General features: G+C 34.1%; 3 protein-coding genes and 1 long non-coding RNA gene across 5 annotated transcripts; 2 read left to right on the forward strand and 2 right to left on the reverse strand.

The window, feature by feature from the left end:
• The first annotated feature begins 2787 nt into the window (after positions 1–2787).
• On the forward strand, positions 2788–5601 carry LOC127258219 (protein LOW PHOTOSYNTHETIC EFFICIENCY 1, chloroplastic-like). Its single transcript, XM_051284988.1, has 2 exons — positions 2788–2970; positions 3068–5601. Exon 2 carries the CDS (start codon positions 3166–3168, stop codon positions 5485–5487), a length of 2322 nt encoding a protein of 773 aa, XP_051140945.1. The 5' UTR covers positions 2788–2970; positions 3068–3165; the 3' UTR covers positions 5488–5601.
• Positions 5602–6773: 1172 nt separating this feature from the next.
• Positions 6774–8105, reverse strand: LOC127258320 (protein NOI4-like). The gene is made up of 3 exons (XM_051285118.1): positions 7926–8105; positions 7117–7311; positions 6774–7022 (listed from the first exon to the last, which is right to left on the reverse strand). The coding sequence occupies exons 1-3, from the start codon at positions 7932–7934 to the stop codon at positions 6999–7001; spliced, it is 228 nt and encodes a 75-aa protein (XP_051141075.1). The 5' UTR covers positions 7935–8105; the 3' UTR covers positions 6774–6998.
• Positions 8106–9150: 1045 nt separating this feature from the next.
• Positions 9151–12503, reverse strand: LOC127258590 (uncharacterized). 2 transcript variants are annotated; one of them, XM_051285491.1, is made up of 4 exons: positions 12052–12503; positions 10933–11107; positions 10250–10657; positions 9151–9798 (listed from the first exon to the last, which is right to left on the reverse strand). In XM_051285491.1, exons 1-3 carry the CDS (start codon positions 12478–12480, stop codon positions 10272–10274), a joined length of 990 nt encoding a protein of 329 aa, XP_051141448.1. In that variant the 5' UTR covers positions 12481–12503; the 3' UTR covers positions 9151–9798; positions 10250–10271. The 2 variants fall into 2 exon arrangements, with proteins under 2 accessions (XP_051141448.1, XP_051141447.1); XM_051285490.1 differs by having other exon boundaries at positions 9151–9812.
• On the forward strand, positions 9521–10255 carry LOC127258591 (uncharacterized). Its single transcript, XR_007840332.1, has 3 exons — positions 9521–9650; positions 9726–9824; positions 9924–10255. It is a non-coding gene; the product is annotated as an uncharacterized LOC127258591 (long non-coding RNA).
• Positions 12504–19590: the final 7087 nt, after the last annotated feature.

Consider the following 19590-nt stretch of genomic DNA (forward strand, 5'->3'; position numbering starts at 1 on the left):
ATTAATTAAAAAACTTCAAAAACTTCAAAATTTTATTATATATATTATTTTTTCAATTAAGAAAATTGTCTTTAAATTTTCTAACATTTATTATATATTATTTATATTTAATTAATTAAAAAGATTCAAAAATTTTGAAATTGATTATATATACTATTTTTAAAAAATTGTCTCAAAATTACCGAATTTTTATTATATTTATATATTTTATATTTAATTAATAAAAAACTTCAAAAATTTTAAAGCTTTATTATATATATATATTCTATTTTTAATTAAAAAAATTATCTTGAAATTTTCTACATCTTTATTATATATATTATTTATATTTAATTAATTTAAAATCTTCGAAAAATTTAAAATTTTATTACATATATTATTTTTTTTAAATAATAAATTTTTTCCAAAATTTACAATTTTTTCCAAAATTTACAAATTTTTATTATATATATTATATATATTTAATTAATTAAAAATTTCAAAAATTTCAAAGCTTTGTTATATATATATATTTAAGTAATTAGAAAAATTTAAAAATTTCAAAGCTTTTTTATGTATATATATATATTATTTTTTAATTAAAAAAATTGGATAAACTGTTTTTTAGTCCCGTAACTGGACCCTTTATCATTTTAGTCCTGTAAGTGGAGTCTGTCGCAAACTAGTCCCATAAATGAAAAATTTTCGTTTTAGTCCTCCGACGCCGGAGACGCCCGCGTGGCTCGCCGGAGGTGACGTGTCCGCCAGGTGTCCCGCCAGGTCAGCGACACCGGGCAGACACGCGGATTTTTTTTTAAAATTTTTTAATTTTTTAAATTTTTTTTAATCGGATCAAATAAAAAAATTAAAAAATATACAAATAAAATTTAAAATAAATTAAAAATAAGTTTTAAAAAAATCAAAAAATAAAAATAAAAAATCCACGTGTCCGCTAGATCAGCGACACCTGACGGACACGTCACCTCCGGCAAGCCACGCGGACATTTCCGGCGCCGAAGGACTAAAACAGCGAAAATTTTTCACTTATGAAACTAGTTTGCGACATGTTCCACTTACGGGACTAAAATGATAAAGGAGTCCAGTTATTGGACTAAAAAAACAGTTTACCAAAACAAGTTTGAAAATTTTCGAGTTTATTAATTAGCCTCAAAATTTCTAAAGCTTTTGTATTTATATTCCCAAATTTATTCTTGTGAATGAAAGAAAAAAAAAGTTATTTGTTTATTTTTGCATATGAACAAAAGACCTTTCTCATTCATGCTGTAAGTCATTCTATTTCTGACATACAAAAATTGCAGAGAGACAGTCAGTACAACTGTGCAATAGACCTGTGGAATTTGTACTCATTAAATGTGTCTCATCCATTAACGGCTTACAAGGGACAAATATGATATTTTGGGATGATCAAAACCTCCAGATTCATTGAAAGATACACTATTCCATTTAAAGCAAAATGAAATTAACGAGGGGTTTTTCATTCCAAATTTTGCATGGAATACCAAAGAAGACAAAAAAAATTGGTGGTGAGTAATCTTGAAAATGTGTTTTAGACAGAAGATTACTGAGTGTGTTATTCAGTGGCGGAAGAGGCAGGTTGTCAGAGAAGATTTTGAATATATATTTTTAATTGTTTCAGAAATTTCGAGACAATTTAAAATTGCCTCGGATTTTCTAGTCCACTAAAATGGCAATAAATTTTACTCTTTGGATATGATTCCGATACGAAATCGAAGCAAAGTTAATTTGTCCGGAAATCTTTTTAAATTTCGAAACAGTTTTTTCAAAACTTTTCTAATAGATTCTAGTAGTGGAGGTTAGTAGAAAGAATTAGTATCAAATTAATTATTATATGTTAAAATAGTGATAATAAAAATAAATAAATTGTACATAAATTTAATCGAGAGTCAAAAAATTTTGTAACATAATTTTAGAATGAATATTTGAATTAAAGTGAAATTAATGTAACAATTTGTTGTCTATCCGATTAAAAAGATTGTAAGTATAACTTTTCAGAAACTATAATTTTTTATTAAATATAATAAACACACTTGTATAAACAGAATAAATAAGTATAACTTTAAAAAAGTATAATTTTTTATTAAATATAATGAACACATTTGTATAAACAGACTAAATAGTACAATGAGAACACTTTTACGAAAAAGAAATATTCCTTCATTTCGGAACTACACTTTTATTTACGTTGGATATAATATTTTAAAAAAATATCGATATTATATTAATAATTGATAAAAAATTATGAATAATTTTTTTTTAAATATATTGGTGTAAAAAATAGTAACATTTTTATAACAACAATAAAGAAGTATATAATTATTTATAAAAATTGGACTATTGTGTGACAAATAAAAAAAAATATGATAACAAGATTATTGTATTGGAATTTAACAATTATTTATTGTTTTTTTTTTTAAATTACACAAAATCCACCCGTTGTTTCATGAAATTGCACCAATTCCCCATATTTCTAAAACTGCGTCACATTCCCTCGTGATTTCATAAACTTTGCGTCTAACTCTTTAACGGTCCTTATTTAACGGTATTTAACCTAAATGCGCTCAAACTGCGAATAAATTTTAGAATCTCAATTTATAGACCCCTAAAATTACAAATATATTTATTTTTTTATATTTATACTAAAAAAATAGTAAATATACTCTAAAGGAATTATTTTTGTTAGGTTTTAAAAGTTTATTTTTACTTAAAAACCCTAAAATTAAAACGATTGGCCCAGCCCAATTACTACAGCAGCAGCGTCCGAGGTGGAAACGACGCCGTATTCCGATTGCCGGTCTTTCATCTTCGTGGCTGGAAATCAACGGCCATTTTACACCTCGGTGTCAAATGTTCCACAGCCAGTCGCTGCTTCCAACAAACTACAGAACCTGAGCGTATCCACCACATCGAATCGTGTATAGCTTTGATTGATGCTTTGTCCTTTTCCGCAAGGTAAGAGTTATCTGTTCTCATTTCTTACGATTGGACGCGATTCTGGCGTTCGTTGATATATATCTATATTTCGGTTTCCTGTGATCTGGATGGCTAGATTCTGTGTGTTTATTCGAAGAGAAAACTGATGTGCCTCTTCAATTTTGGTTTGAACACTCGTCGGTCAAGTCGGGTTCTGGTTTGTGAAGTCTCGATATGCAAACACTGACTATCTGGCCGTCATCGAGTGAATGGAATTCTGGTATATTACCACGTATGAGTTTAGAATTGAGCTCTTGTAGCGGTTCTCTTCACTGGCGAGAGAAGAGGAAACGATTAGGAATTCACCATATATCCAGCGGTGTTGTACTGTATTGTTGTGGATACTGTAAGGGTTTCATAAATAAGTGTTTATCGAGTCACATAGTCCGACACTGTGAGTTGAATCTTCTGTCTTATCCAAATAAGGAATTCCGCGGCGTCCTTTTTGCTCTTCCTTGTGCATTGGAGCAACCAACCCTCGACGACAATGTTGCCGAAGCAGGATCTGATAACAAGCATGAATTTCCTCAGAACAGAGATGGCATGAAATTGACCCCGGTTCATCTGGATGAAGGTTTGGGGATAAGCTCCAAATTCAATGAGAATCGGGAAAATGATGAAGATGGGAAAGACGATGGAATTGATGCTGAAAAACAAGGTCGAAATGGACGCAGCACAAGGATTAATGTTCGAGCCCTGGCTTGGAGCTTGCGCTCGGCTAAAACAGCAGACGATGTTGAAGAAGTTCTCAAGGAGAAAGGAGAGCTTCCTCTTCAGGTATACTCTACCATAATTAAAGGTTTCGGCAGAGACAAGAGGATAGAGTCAGCAATGGCGATCTTTGAGTGGCTTAAGAGAAAGAACAAAGAGGCTGGTTCTCCTATCCAGCCAAACCTGTTCATATACAACAGTCTCTTAGGGGCAATGAAGCAAGCCGAATGTTTCGATTTTGTCGATGAAGTCATAGGTGACATGGCCATGGAAGGGGTGCGTCCTAACGTTGTCACAATCAACACCTTGATGGGAATTTACATAGAACAAGGACGAGAGGTCAAGGCACTCCAATTGTTCGTGGAGATGCCGAACAAGGGATTGTCCCCATCTCCTGCTTCATACTCGATAGTCCTACTTGCTTATCGTAGACTCGAGGATGGATTCGGAGCTTTGACATTCTTTGTCGAGATAAAAGACAAACACCAAAGAGGTGAGATAGGAAAGGATGAAGAAGAAGAAGAAGAAGACTGGAACTACGAGATCACAAAGCTAGAAAACTTCACCTTTCGAATTTGCTACCAAGTGATGAGACGTTGGCTTGCAGCAAAGGACAACCTGAGAACTAAAGTGTTGAAGCTGCTGACCGAGATGGATAAGGCTGGGCTGCACCACGGTCGCGCTGAATACGAGCGCCTCATCTGGGCTTGCACGCGAGAAGATCATTGTGTTGTGGCTAAGGAGTTGTATTCTCGAATAAGAGAAATGGGGACCGGATCAATCAGCTTATCGGTTTGCAACCATGTCATTTGGCTGATGGGGAAGGCGAAGAAATGGTGGGCAGCTTTAGAAATCTACGAGGACTTGTTGGATATAGGACCTAAACCGAACAATATGTCGTACGAATTGGTCGTGTCTCATTTCAACATTCTGCTGTCTGCAGCTCGGAAGAAAGGAATTTGGCGATGGGGCATGAGGCTGCTCGACAAGATGGAAGAGAAAGGCCTCAAACCGGGCAGCAGAGAATGGAATTCAGTTCTCATCGCCTGCGCAAAGGCTTCGCAGACTTCAGCTGCTGTTCAGATATTCAAGAGAATGGTCGAACACGACGAGAAGCCTACAATAATATCGTACGGAGCGCTTCTTAGCGCTCTCGAGAAAGGGAAGCTCTACGAGGAGGCTCTTCGGGTGTGGAAGCACATGATAAAAGTAGGCGTGGAGCCAAATCTATACGCCTACACAATCATGGCTTCGATCTACGCTGACCAGGGGAGATTCGACACTGTGGATTCTATTATCCGGGAAATGGGAGTCGTCGGGATTGAGCCAACAGTGGTTACGTTTAACGCTATAATCACGCGATGTGCGCAGCATAATTTGGGGAACACGGCGCACGAATGGTTCCAACGAATGAAGGTTGAGAATGTAACCCCGAACGAGGTTACATACGAGATGCTGATCGAAGCTCTTGCCAGCGATGGGAAACCAAGGGTTGCGTATGAGATGTATTTGAGGGCTCGGAATGAGGGGCTTGAGCTTTCTTGCAAGGCTTATGATGCAGTCGTCGAATCTTCGCAAGCTTATGGTGCCACGATCGATGTGAGCAGTCTCGGGCCGCGGCCACGGCCGCCACCGGAGAAGAAGAAGAGAGGGCAGGTGAGGAAAGATGAATCCTTGAGTTCAGGTGGCGATGATGATGATGATGATGATGGTGGTGGTCATAGAAGAGAAAGATTTGAGAAAAGAGAGATTCATGTACAACAACAGAAAAGCCCTATTTTTTGACATTTTTATGTTTTAGACTGAAGTCTTTGGACTACCTGTGTGTTGTTGTATAGCAGTGGCGGAACCAACCCCAGGCTCATCACTAGTATATTTTTATTGATTTGAATTTTTCGATTCTTTATGTTATAGTAGAAATGGATGAAAAATAAAAATAAAAACATAACAAAGTGGTGTTTTGAGGGATAAATTGTTATAATTATATTATAAAAAAATAGTTTTATATTATAAATTAAATAAAATTTGAGGCTGAAGCTGGTGCACCACTGCACCTCAAGTCCTCCTCAGATATGTGTAATAAAAATAACCATAATGATTGCAATTAAAGGGGTGAATTTTTAGTACGTAAGGGATTGCGGGTGAGGTTATATTATTAAAAAAAAAAAAAAAAAAAAAAAAAAAAAGGTGAATTTTTATCTTTTTTTTATTATTATTATTTTTTAAGTGTGTAATCTACTAGAATTTATTTTCTTAAAAATCTTAACATTCAAAACTTATTTTACATTCATTGATATCATAAAATTATATATATTATTTTTCGTCAGAATACATTTTTAGCTTAGAATATAAAATCTAAAATCTGTTTAGATCCAAAATAAACAAATCAATACTCCATTTGTCCAAATTAGTATACATTTGTTTTTTTTGTTAATCAAACCCATAAATTAGTCTTGATATTTTTGTTTTTCTTAAAAAAAAATTAGAAGTATTTTGATATTTTTATATAGATTACTTTTAATATAATAAAAAAATTAATACTTTTTTATTTTGTGTGAGACAAATGAAAATATAAAAATAAATACTTTGTAACAAGTATTTGCTGATGCAATAAGCTTGCTTTGGTAAATTCACCAGACATAGAACCTGTGAAATCTAAGAGCTAATGTAGGGATGTAATTGCATGTAGCCGCACATTTTAATTTAGTTATTTAACAATGGTCGTCCAAAATGTTTCTCATTAATATTTAGGAGTAGGAAATATCAATGAAGAAATTATGGTGGGTTGGGTGTGGAATTGACTAAAATACCAATTAAGAAATTGATAAATAGCTTGAGTCATGAGAAGTTTAGGAGCAAGAAAGATCAAAGTTAGCTCAGAACACACCCTCCAATGGCTGCTTTAGATAGGTTCAATTGAGATAAAATACAATAAACTACAGCTGGTTTTGGCAAGGCAATCTCAACCTAAATTGAAAATAAGGCTCTGAGTGAATTAGATTAAATAAAGAGAAAAAAAAATAGGTTGGCTTGAAAATAGTGGTGTTCATCACAGTCTAGGGAACTAATCAAGAAAATATATACTTCAAACAAAGCATGTGAATTTTTATTGAAACAAATATCAAGTGCTGCACATCACAATAATTTCCCCCAAAATATAGATGTAGATGAAACCAGTCAATTCATTAGCAGAAAAATAAATAAAATTAAAAGTTGCGAGTACCCGATGATGTTCCGGCTCATTTAGAACTCTACAATGTGCCGAGCTGTGTGCCATTCCATGCCCCTCCAGCTTTTCAGAAACAGCATAGCCATTTTTTCTGCACCGATTTAGGTAGCAGCATTGGTGAAGGAGTATAATGGTGTTAAAGAGTGTAATGGATGGTAGGTGAGAATGGAGAATTAAAAGGAAACCTTGCGGCGAGGATACTCATAGGACTGGCGAGACTGAGACTCATCATAGGTAGATGAGGGTGCTGCTGGCGCAGACGAGGTTTTACCCTTCTTTTCATCCCTGGCCTTGGCAAAAATCACCGAAAATCCATCAGCCGAGGCTGGATTGTTCACGTCCCACTCCCCAAATTTCGGCAGTGGCCGACCTTTCTCGTGCTGCAAACCTCACCAATATAGAATCAAATTGTATTGTATGGGAGCATGCTTAGCAAATGAGGTGAGGTGAGGTGAGGTGAGGAGAGTCTTCTTATGAACAAGGATAATAAGAAATCAACCAACCCTCCCTGACTAGCTTTTCATTTCCAATAAGAACACATAGATTTATCAAGTCTAGGGATTGAAACAACCAAAAACCAATCCCTCTAATTATATTAGCATTGCAACATAAATCCAGAAATCTCAGTCCTCAACAAAAAAACAATCCCTCTGAAAATAATCATGCAACCAGGAATGATTAATTTTAGTTTTACTTCACGTTTGTGTTTGAATCAGGGAGGTTTGCCTGAAAGGGAATATGGAGGGGATTCAACAAAAAACTAATCCAATAGTTAATAATCCTGATATTGCCCTAACAATTGCTCTCCTGACAATCGCATCGAAGCTAAACAATCCATAACTATAATTTAAACCATTCAGCGCGTGAAAAAAATAAACGAATCGGAGAAACCTAATCTACAATGAATTCCGAAACAATCAAAGGTGGATCAAAGAATAAAACTCATGAAGCTTTATATATCAAACGAAATAAGAATGAAGAAGAAACAACTTACAGACGTCATCAACAGCGGCGGGATTTTGGTCTCCGATGGAAGAAGATGCAAAATGAAGATGCTCCGCAGGGAATGGAGGAAGGAATGAAGGAGGAATTAATGGCAGAACATAACCGAAGTTTGGGAGGGAGACGAAGAAAAATAGAAAGAGAGGAATGCATTCAGACAGGCACACAATTTTTACAATTATTATTACTATTATTAATTATTATTATTATTAATATGCAAGTAAATAATAATTAATATTAATATTAATAAAATTAAAATAAAGGGAATTTAATTAAATGAGCTGTGCCACCTAACGCTTACTATTCGTGCAATGGTTTCCAATCTGTCAGAAATATTATTATGGTAAGCAATTAAACAGATCAAACCCACCGTATATTAAAATTTCAATAATAGTAATAATTTCAGTTGATACACAGAGCACTTGTTGATTTGTAATAATATACACTATGATTTTAAAATTAATTAATTAAATAAATGAACCCATAAGCGGGCATGTAATGTCCATCGCACCTGTATTTTGGGTGGGTAAAAATGTCGAACAGTTGAACCTGACCCGAACTGAATTTTTGGTTAATCGAGCAAATTCGATTCAAATACAAATACATATTTAATATTTGTTCGGTTCAGTTTTGAATTTTAATATTTTTTTTGTTCGGTTAACTGGTCTACCATCAGCTATCAGCCCAAGCGCTTTACCTAATATTTATATATTTATATTTTTATACTCAATCAGTCCCATTGAGGTTGTCATTTTCCATTTTTTTTCTAATTTAATAATTGTACTATCTATCGTAATAAATACTTTTAAACTTATATTATATTACACAAATGTAATAAATACTTAAACTTATATTATATTACACAAATGTCATTATTTTTATATTACACAATACTAATAGAAATTTTTTCGTCTTTTTTGCTAATATTATTATTTAAAAATCTACTTGCAAAAAGTAAATGACAGGACAGAGGGAGTATTAATAATTATATTCCGTTTGATTTTGGTTAAATTAGAGTTCGATTTTGATTCGGATATTTGAATTATTTACAAACATTTTTATTTAATTAAAATTTTAATTATTTTTTAATTTTGGTTAAATTCGAATTATTTTCAAATATTACAAATATTTTCGATTAATCGTAATTTTCGGTTCGAATATGATTCACAATTTCGGATATTTGTAATTCGGATATCAAATGTTTGCATATTTGTAAATATCAGAACCGTGGATTCTCTTATCCGTACTCACAATTAAATAATTAATTAATGGATGTTCATATATTCATTAGATTACACACAGTTCCACTGAATGATTTCTGTAGAAAAGAAAATTCTGTAAATATGCAAACATGCATACATTGTGGTGGAACCAAGAATTTGAATATTCTCAGAAATTTCCCCACACCATGTATGACTTAAATTCTTATTCCATTTGCACAGAACAAACCCCATTCTTAAATTCTACACAGATTATGGATGATCATTACCTGCCTGCTTATATGCAACTCAGATCAGATCCATTGAGGCGAGATAAGCATACATACAAGCTGAAGGAAGAAGATCCATGGAGTCTGGAGAAAGATCACAAGGCCATCCAAAATGTATCATGTTTCTCGTCCTGCTGCTGCTGCTGTTTCATCTTGTTAGAGTGGATGCTCGACCGCCCCGACTAAATCATCAAACTCTCCAACCTTCTGGATATATTTCGGTAACAGGTGATGTAGTGAAATATCATCAATTTTCATCCTAATGTCACTTGAATCATTCATGGGGTACCGATTGTGTCTTAGGTTGTAGCAGCGACTGCGAAGTAGCCTGCTGTTATTGTGACATCAGAATAAAGCCACCACTCTGCATCCAGTGCTGCAAAGAAGAGCCTTGACAAGCAGGTATATTAAGCAGCAGCATACATTTGTGGTAGTATATAAACATGTGTAAGTAGAGCACCATATATCTTTCAGATTTGAATTATATATAATCTTGGCTAGGCATGTGAGATCGGAGATAACAAAACAAGAAATTGCACCGAACAAAAGCTCGAGTCTCAAAGCAGTAGCAAACAGACCAAAAGGACTTATGAAGTTACACTCTGCACCGGAATATGTGAGAGAACAATTAAACTGTTACATTACAAAATCACCCACCATTGGGTTATGTACTTTCATCAGAGCTCGATTCTTTTATTGAATTTATTTGCTATTATAGAGTACACATTGTGTAACATTTGGAAACAGGCTAAATTAAAAGTACTCGAATGAAACACCTTGGACCAAGCACGACAAGAAAGTATGCTTCTTAATCCGAGGTAAGTTACCTTAAAGAGCATGATGCACAGACTAATGCTTCTTTGAAAGCCCAAGAAACACCACAGCAGATGAAATTTGAACTCTAAGATCAGCAATGTCAATATCATGTCCGCCTTCAACCAAACCCCATCGGCCAATTTGTGAATCTTCCTCGAGCCTAATCAACTCAATTGCCTGCTCAATGCTCAGTTGGCCTTTGAATAATCCAATAGCAATAGTTAATGAATGAGCTGCAGCAGCAATTGCGTCGATTCCAGCCAGTTCAAAGTCACCCGTCTTCTTAAGAAGGCTCTCAATGGCCTTGACCAGACCCTCCTCTTGCTTGACACCAAATAAACTACTGAAGACAACAGGCCTAAAGCCAAACTCTGATTCCACCCACTTAAGTAATGGAGTAAATTTTTTCACTTGAAGTTCTGCAAATTAATATAGATATAATTATCAGGTAACACAACCTCCATCATAAAATGGATTCTGAGCAAAATTTTTTGATGATAGTAAGCATTTTTTATTTTGTACTAAACAGATTTATTGAAAATGAAAGAATATGTTTCTTGTAGTAGCCAACAGTCTCTCAGAAGATAAATTGAAAAAAAAAAAACTCTCCTCAAATGGGGAAAAAATAAAATAAAAAATGTCTCCACCAGACATCTCAATAGAATTAAATTGCTGTAAATAGTAATATCCATACCTCGAAGATCCCTTGATATATCATTGTCTCTTGGAGCACGGTAAAAAACCAGATCATCATGAAATTTTCTCATTAAATGTTCAATTATTTGTGATCTAGTGACAGGCACTCTTTCCAGAGCAGTACAAGCAAGCTTCATCAGAGGCATTGTAAAGGGTCTAATTCCATCCGATTCCTGCAAAAAGAAATATAAATTATCACAAGGTAACAATTGATTTCTAAGCAATATCCACAATGAAGCTTAAAGTAAGTCATCACAGACCCATTACAAAAGGGGAATAAACTAGTCATGTAGTGCAAACAATGTGCAACCAAGCATATATGAGAGTGTTCCAAAAAATTATATGCTCTACAAGGAAAGTGATAGAGACCAAGATCGAGGGAAAGTGGAGTCTCGGCCATTGCTTGTATATTGATGATGGGGATGGGCCAAGGCCTGTTTTTTGCGGATTTAGACTAATATAATATCTTAATAGAAAAATAAATAAATAAAATCTAAACCCGCAAACAGCAAGTCTTAGCCTATCCCGTCGTCGATATACAAACAATGGCCAAAACTCTACTTTCTCTTGATCTTGCTCTCTATCAAAACCTGTGCCCAAAAGTTTGAGCACAATTTAAATGATGGTGGGAGTATGAACATCAATAATAAACCCCTGATCCTTTGAAAAGAATAAACCTCTTTACAGCATAAAATCAAGACCAATTCCACATGCTAGGAGTGGCTTCAATTTTCACACAGAGCTTTAATTAATCTAATTTTTCAAAAATGGCTCTGTTTGAAGAAATTCAGGAAAGTCCACAGAAATCTGAATTGGCATAATACAGATCACAATTTGTCCTGACAGATGCAAACATATGTACCAACAGCAAGGAATTCTGCCAATCATTTCTAAATTTTTTCTCTAATAGTGGTAGTGATTTTAATGTTATAACTTGTCAGCCATGAGATTGAGCGTTTGTGTAGCATCAAATGTGATCTTATCATCTCTATTTTCAGCTCACCAACTTACTCAAAAATCCTACAACAAAAGCATCACAGAACGTACAGCAAACTAAGCAGTTATTGGAACAAAATCAGTTGATCTGTAATCCACACCAAAGCCTACAGTGACGCACCTGAAATTCCCATTCAGCCGCGATGGCTTGAGCCAAAGCTAAATTATAACACCTAAGATTTCTCTTCGAAGGAGTTTTCAGCGTCCTGTAATCCAGCATCACGTTCCACCCAATTCCATCGTCAGCTTCTCTTGTAGTCACCTTCTTGTAGAATTTCTTCCCAATGATCGAACCAGTCATGAAGGACATCGGCATAGTGACGGAGGAAGATGAAGACGCCGTCTTGGAGCCTTTGATGTACACCATGTCATCCTTCTCCGAATTCGCCACAGGTTTCGATTGAACAGGATCGTCCGAGGAGAAAGTGAACGAACCAGACTCGGGTTCCACATTTCCGGTTGCAACGGCGGCGCTAAAGCCGCGGCCGGTCGAGGCTAGGACGGAAGGGTTTAGGGTTTTCAGGATCTTCCTCAACACAGACGACGCCATTTTCGCAATCGGAAAAAGCTCTGTAATAATGTAATGTACCTGCGATCATGAATGAGTTAGTATACTTGGGCTTCAATTTGGGCCAAATTTGTTATTTAAATTGTGCCCACTCACATAATTTAATTAAGGCCCAATAATAATAACAAGAGAAATGAATTAATTTTTGTCCCAATATAATAAAAATTTATCAATTTTGGTCTAAATATAAAAACCTCCTCAATTTTAGTCCCATTATAAACAATTTTAATCATTTTTTGTTCCACCGTTAAAAAACTAATGGAAATAGCTGATACATGTACAATTATATGCGGTCATGTTGTTACACAGTCATATATATATTTCAATGTACAATTATAAACAGTCATGTTTTTACACAGCCATCTACAATTCTACACGGCCGGTACTTTTCTGTTTTGGTCTAAATTTTTATTTTTTTGTTATATTTTTTAAAAAAAAATATTTTGAATTTAGAATAGTTGATATAGTTAAAATGAAAAAAAATTAATATAATTAAAATATAGTATCAATTTTAGTTCAAATAAAAAATTTATTGACTATGTTCTTTTTGGAAAGATTTTATCTTAAATTCTAGTAATTCTCTTAAAAAAATATTCAATTACACAACTATTTTTTATTTTTGTATACTATAGTATTAAAAATTAATTTTATATTTATTTACAATTATACGTGTCTATAATTGTTTGAAATTTTATTTAAATGTAAAATAAATTTTAAATATAATATAAAAAATAGTTGTGTAATTGTAAGGAAAATTTGTTATGAATTAATTATATTATGATTACTATTATTTTTTTCAATTTAACTATATCAACTATTCTAAATTCAAAATACTTTTTTTTAAAAAAAAAATAATAATATAACCAAAAATAAAATTTTAAACCAAAATAGAAAAGTATATGGCCGTGTAAAATTAAACATGGCTCAAAACATAGTCGTGTATAATTGTACATAGCTGTGTAGTTTTCAGGTCGATTGTCACGTCAACCCCGTTACGTCTACGTCAACCATTTTCATTAGTTTTTTAACAGTAAGCCCAAAATTGATTAAAATTGTTTATAATATAACTAAAATTGATGAATTTTTTATATTGCTACAAATTTTGGTTATATTGGGATCAAGATTGATTTTTTCCCTAATAATAATAATAATAATAATAATAATAATAAGAGCAAAATTGTTATATAAATTGATTTTTATATATTGCGAAATAATTGTAAAATGTTATACACATTATTGTTACGTGTACACTAGATGGATGCACTTTATTACTGTCGACTTATGTGGTATATGTATTTATTGTGGCAGCTTCATTACCACTCGTTGAATCTCAAATTCACTATAAATATAGGTATGAGTGAATGAAATAAGACACATCAAATTCTATTTATTCCTCTCATTATGTCTCGTCTGTGCTCCCAATCATCATCACATATCACATATTCATACATATCATACATACATACATATATATACCATATATATACTTATATCCATATATTTAATACACACACACCCACACAACTTACATATTGATATATATATTATATACAAAATATAAAATAGTGGTCATCGGTAGAAATAATTAATATTTCTATTGACTAATCCTATAATAATATTACAACACGTTATCAGCACGATTATATATTTTATTTTCCGCAAGGTAATATTTTATATTTTATCTGTTTATTATGTCTAACCTTGCAACACATGAATTTCTCTCTCTCCTCGTTTCTGGCCAAAATTATATGGCATGGGCTCGCGATGTTAAAATGCATCTAGCTTCAATAGGCTTGAAAATACCATTGTCCAGAATAAATATTCCCCGAGCCAAGATCGTGCAAAGGCCATGATCTTTTTGTGCCATCACATCGATGAGGCACTGAAAATGCAGTATGTCACGCTGGAATCCCCACTTGAATTGTGGGAGAGATTGAAAGAAAGATATGATCATTTGAGGATGACATTATTGCCAAGGGCAAGAAGCGAATGACAAAGCCTACGGCTTCATGACTTTAAAACAGTCCAAGAATATAATTCTGTTATGTTTAAAATAACATCACAGCTGCGCCACTGTGGAGAAAATACATCTGAATATGATATGATGGAGAAAACTTTCTCCACTTTTCATGCCTCTAACATGGTTTTGCAGCAACAGTATCGCAAAAGAGGTTTCCAGAAATATTATGAGCTGATCACCTGTCTTTTGCTGGCCGAACAAAATAATGAATTGCTGTTGAAAAATCACGAATCTCGGCCGACATGTGCAAATCCATTTCAAGAGGCAAATGCAATACAACCGGCAAATCCGGTGCGCGGTCGTGGGCAGGTCAGGAATCAACGAATTGATCGCGATCGAAATTAGAACCGCAGGCGGGGCCGGACAAACGCATACAATCATAATAATTATCAAAACAGGCCCCGATATGTGCCAAATCGGCGCTATAATGAATGAAGGCCGTACAGACCTCAACAGAGGTTCAATACCGGGAGGAACAGAAACAATGACGAAGAATGCACCCGGTGTGGAACCAAAGGCCATTGGGCCCATGTTTGTCGCACAGCCAGTCACTTGGCTGAACTGTATCAAGCCTCAAAAGAAATGCAGGAAAGAATTGCCCCCGAAACAAATCACGCTGCAACGATGACACATTTGACGATGTGATGAATGAAAATATCACGCACCTGGATGTCGATGATCTGCTTGACATAGCAGATGATGTTAAATGATAAAATATTGTTGTATCTCTTTTGTTATTTTGATGTTTTTTGCCCCCCCTTTTTGTATTACCCCTATAATATAAGTCCATTTTGATTATGTTACTAATACATGATTTTTATTATTTTTACCTTCTTGTAAAGATATGGATGCCAAATATTTTGGAGCCGATGACAACATCTGTCTTATCAAAAGTGCTATGACTCACAGCATTCTGAAAAATAAATGTTATTTCTCGCACCTGAATATGAGAAAGACCACTATTGTTACTATCAGCGGTGCATAAAAAATGATTGAAGAATTAGGAAAAGCTATTGTATTTCTCCCAAAAGGGACAAAAATGGCAATTGAAAATGCCTTGTTATCGAGCAAAGCTCGAAGAAATTTACCGAGGTTCAGTGATATTCGAAAAAATGGGTATCACATTGAAACATTGAATAAGGTACAAAATGAGTGTCTCTTGATAACTCAGATTGTGAATGGCAAAAGAATTGTGAAAGAAAAATTGACATCATTTTCTTCCGGCTTATATTATTTAAAAGTTAGTGCCGTTGAAATATATCACATAGTAGACCAAATGGTTGCTAGCGCATTTAAAACTTGGCACAATCGACTTGGACATTCTGACAATGTAATGCTGAGGTGAATTGTTGAAAATTCAAATGGCCACTCATTGAAAAAGAAAAATATTTTGAGTCCGAATGAGTTTGCTTATGTTGCCTGCTCCCAAGGGAAGTTAATAATCAGACCATCTCCAACAAAGGTTGGATTTGAATCCCCAGCTTTTCTGGAAAGAATTCAGGGTGATATTTATGGACCAATAGATCCACCGTGTGGACCCTTCAAATACTTTATGGTACTAATCGACGCGTCAACGCGATGGTCACACGTATGCCTGTTATCTACTCGCAATCTAGCTTTCGCTAGACTACTTGCACAAATAATGAAATTACGAGCACAATTTCTAGATCATCCGATAAAGAAAATACGTTTAGATAATGCTGAAGAGTATTCATCACATACATTTGATGATTACTGCATGTCAATTGGGATTACTGTAGAACATTCTGTTCCCCATGTACATATGAAAAATGGCTTGGCTGAATCCCTTATCAAAAGATTGCAATTAATTGCTAGACCATTGTTAATGAGGTCTAAACTTCCCATATCAGCTTGGGAACATGCTATATTGCATGCAACAGCCTTCGTAAAAATAAGGCCGACAAGTTATCACTGTTATTTCCCTACTCAATTGGTTTCTGGAAAAGTACCAAAATATCTCACATGCCAATTTTTGGGTGTGATGTCTATCTTCCTATTGCTCCACCTCAACGCACAAAAATGGGACCTCAAATAAGGTTGGGTATATATGTCGGGTATGAATCACCCCCGATCGCAAATTCTCCAACGGGTGATTTATTTACTGCGAGGTTTGCAGACTGTTACTTTGATGAATCTCATTTCCCGACATTAGGGGGGAGACAGTAATCAACTGAAAAAAGAAATTTCGTGGAAAATACCACTTGAATTTGATCCTCGTACGAAACATAGTGAACTTGAAGTTCAAAGAATTGTGCATTTGCAGAAAATTGCAAATCAATTGCCTAATGTTTTTAATGATGCTGCCAGAGTAACGAAATCATACATTGCAGTAGCAAATACACCAGTTAAAATAAACATTCCAGAAGGGAAAATACCGAGTGCTAATGAGCATACTGCCCGCGTAAAACGTGGTAGACCGTTGGGTTCCAAGGATAAGAATACACGAAAGAAGAAAATTGTAAATACTGGTGAAGAGATCAACAATGATCAAATACCTGAAAAGATCAGTACAGCACCTGAAGAGATTGATACTAAAAATTCTGATGAAAGTGATGATGAAGTTATTGAAACTTCTGTTAACTATACCACCAGTGGAAAATATTGGAACAGAAAGAAAAAAAATATTGATAATGCATTTGCATATTCTGTAGCACTCGATATAATGAAAGATGACGAGGATTATGAATCAAAATCAGTTGATGAATGTCGGCAAAGAGATGATTGGGCAAAATGGAAAGATGCAATTAAGTCTGAATTGGACTCATTGAAAAAATGACAAGTATTCGACCATATAGTCCAAACACCTAAAAATGTAAAACCTGTTGGTTACATATGGGTGTTTATGAGAAAAAGAAATGTAAATAATGATATCACAAGATATAAAGAAAGACTTGTAGCCCAAGGTTTTTCCTAAAGATCGGACATTGATTTTGAAGAAACATATTCACCGGTCATGGATGGAATAACATTCAGGTATCTAGTGAGCCTGACAACACACAATAATCTTGGTATGCGATTAATGGATGTGGTTACTGCCTATCTTTATGGCTCCCTTAGACAATAACATCAACATGAAAATCCCAAAAGGGATTAACATACCTGAATCATTCAAATCAAAGCCAAAAGAATCATATTCCATCACATTGCAAAAATCTTTGTATGAGCTCAAGCAATCAGGCCGAATATGATACAATCGTCTTATTGAAAGCTTAACAAAAGAAGGTTACATAAATGACCTTATATGTCCATGTGTTTTCATAAAGAAAATGGGTCAGGATTCGTAATCATCATTGTATATGTTGATGATCTCAATTTAATTGGAACTCCTGATGAAATCCAAAAAGCTGTTGAATATCTGAAAAAGGAGTTTGAGATCAAAGATTTTGGAAAATTAAATTTTGCCTTGGTTTGCAAATTAAGCACTTGGAAAGTGGAATCTTCATCTACCAATCAAATTATACCAAAATGGCATAGAAACAATTTATGATGGATAAGTCACATCCGCTAAGTACCCCAATGATCGTCAGAGCACTCGATCCAATCAAGGATCCATTTAGACCAAAAGGGGAAAACGAAGAAACACTTGGCTCAGAAGTGCCATATATGAGTGCTATAGGCGCATTGATGTATATTGCTAACAACACCCGAGCCGACATATCATTTGCTGTAAATTTATTGGCACGATTAAGCCTATCGCCTACTCGAAGACATTGGAACATAATTAAACATATTTTTCGCTATCTCCAAGGAATAATTGATCTCGGGTTATTTTACTCGAAAGATTCTCGACATGAACTAATTGGATTTTCCGATGCAGGATATTTATCGGATCCTCATAAAGCCAAGTTGCAAACTGACTATATATTTACTTGTGGCAAAACTGTGATCTCTTGGAGATCAATTAAACAAACTTTAACTGCCACATCTTCAAATCATGCTGAAATATTGACAATACATGAAGCTAGTCGACAATGTGTTTGGTTGAGGTCAATTACTCAACATATTCTGAAAAATTGCGGGTTAATACCTGACGATAAAATTCCCCCGACTACATTGTATGATGATAATACAGCTTGTATAGCTCAATTGAAATTGGGTTACATCAAAGGATATAGAATGAAACATATTTCACCAAAATTCTTTTTCAATCATGATCTACAACATAATGGTGAAATTAATGTGCAGCAAATTCGATTAGATAATAATTTAACCAAGGCATTGCTGACTGCAACATTTGAAAAATCGGTAAAGAAAATTGGGATGCGTCGGTTAAGGGATCTCAAATAATGCTCAGATTAGGGGGAGCAAATTGATACAATAATGTTGTACTTTTTTCCTTCACTAGAATTTTTCGTTTAACATGGTTTTTCTTAGTAAGGTTTTAACGATGCACATTCCTTGTATAAAAGTATCCAAGGGGGAGTGTTATACACATTATTGTTACGTGTACACAAGGTGGATATACTTTATTACTGTCGACGTAGGTGGTATGTGTATTCATTGTGGCAACTTTATTACCACTCGTTGAAACTCAAATTCACTATAAATATATGTATGAGTGAATGAAATAAGACACATCAAATTCTATTTATTCCTTTCATTGTGTCCCATCTGTGTTCCTTATCTCGTTGAAAGCACTAAATATTTCAATCATAGTCACATATCACATATTCATACATATCATACATACATACATATATATATACCATATATATACTTATATTCATATATTTAATACACACGCACCCACACAACTTACATATTGATATATATATATATTATCTATTATATATATATTATATAAAAATATATAAAATAGTGGTTAGCGGTATTAATATTTTTATTGGCTAATCATATAATAATATTACAATATAAAATTTTTTTGTTGATTTATAAATATATATGAAATAATTTTAATAAAATGAAATAATAATAAATATGATTTACAATATGATTATATTAAAAACAAGGTCGTGAACATGGAGGCTATATTGACTGCTTGAGGCGCCCAGTCACCTTTACAAGCTATATAACACAGCTGTGTTCAGTTT

Source organism: Andrographis paniculata, unplaced genomic scaffold, assembly GCF_009805555.1.
Source record: "Andrographis paniculata isolate CXL003 unplaced genomic scaffold, ASM980555v1 Contig59END, whole genome shotgun sequence".
NCBI classification, from domain to species: Eukaryota; Viridiplantae; Streptophyta; class Magnoliopsida; order Lamiales; family Acanthaceae; genus Andrographis; species Andrographis paniculata.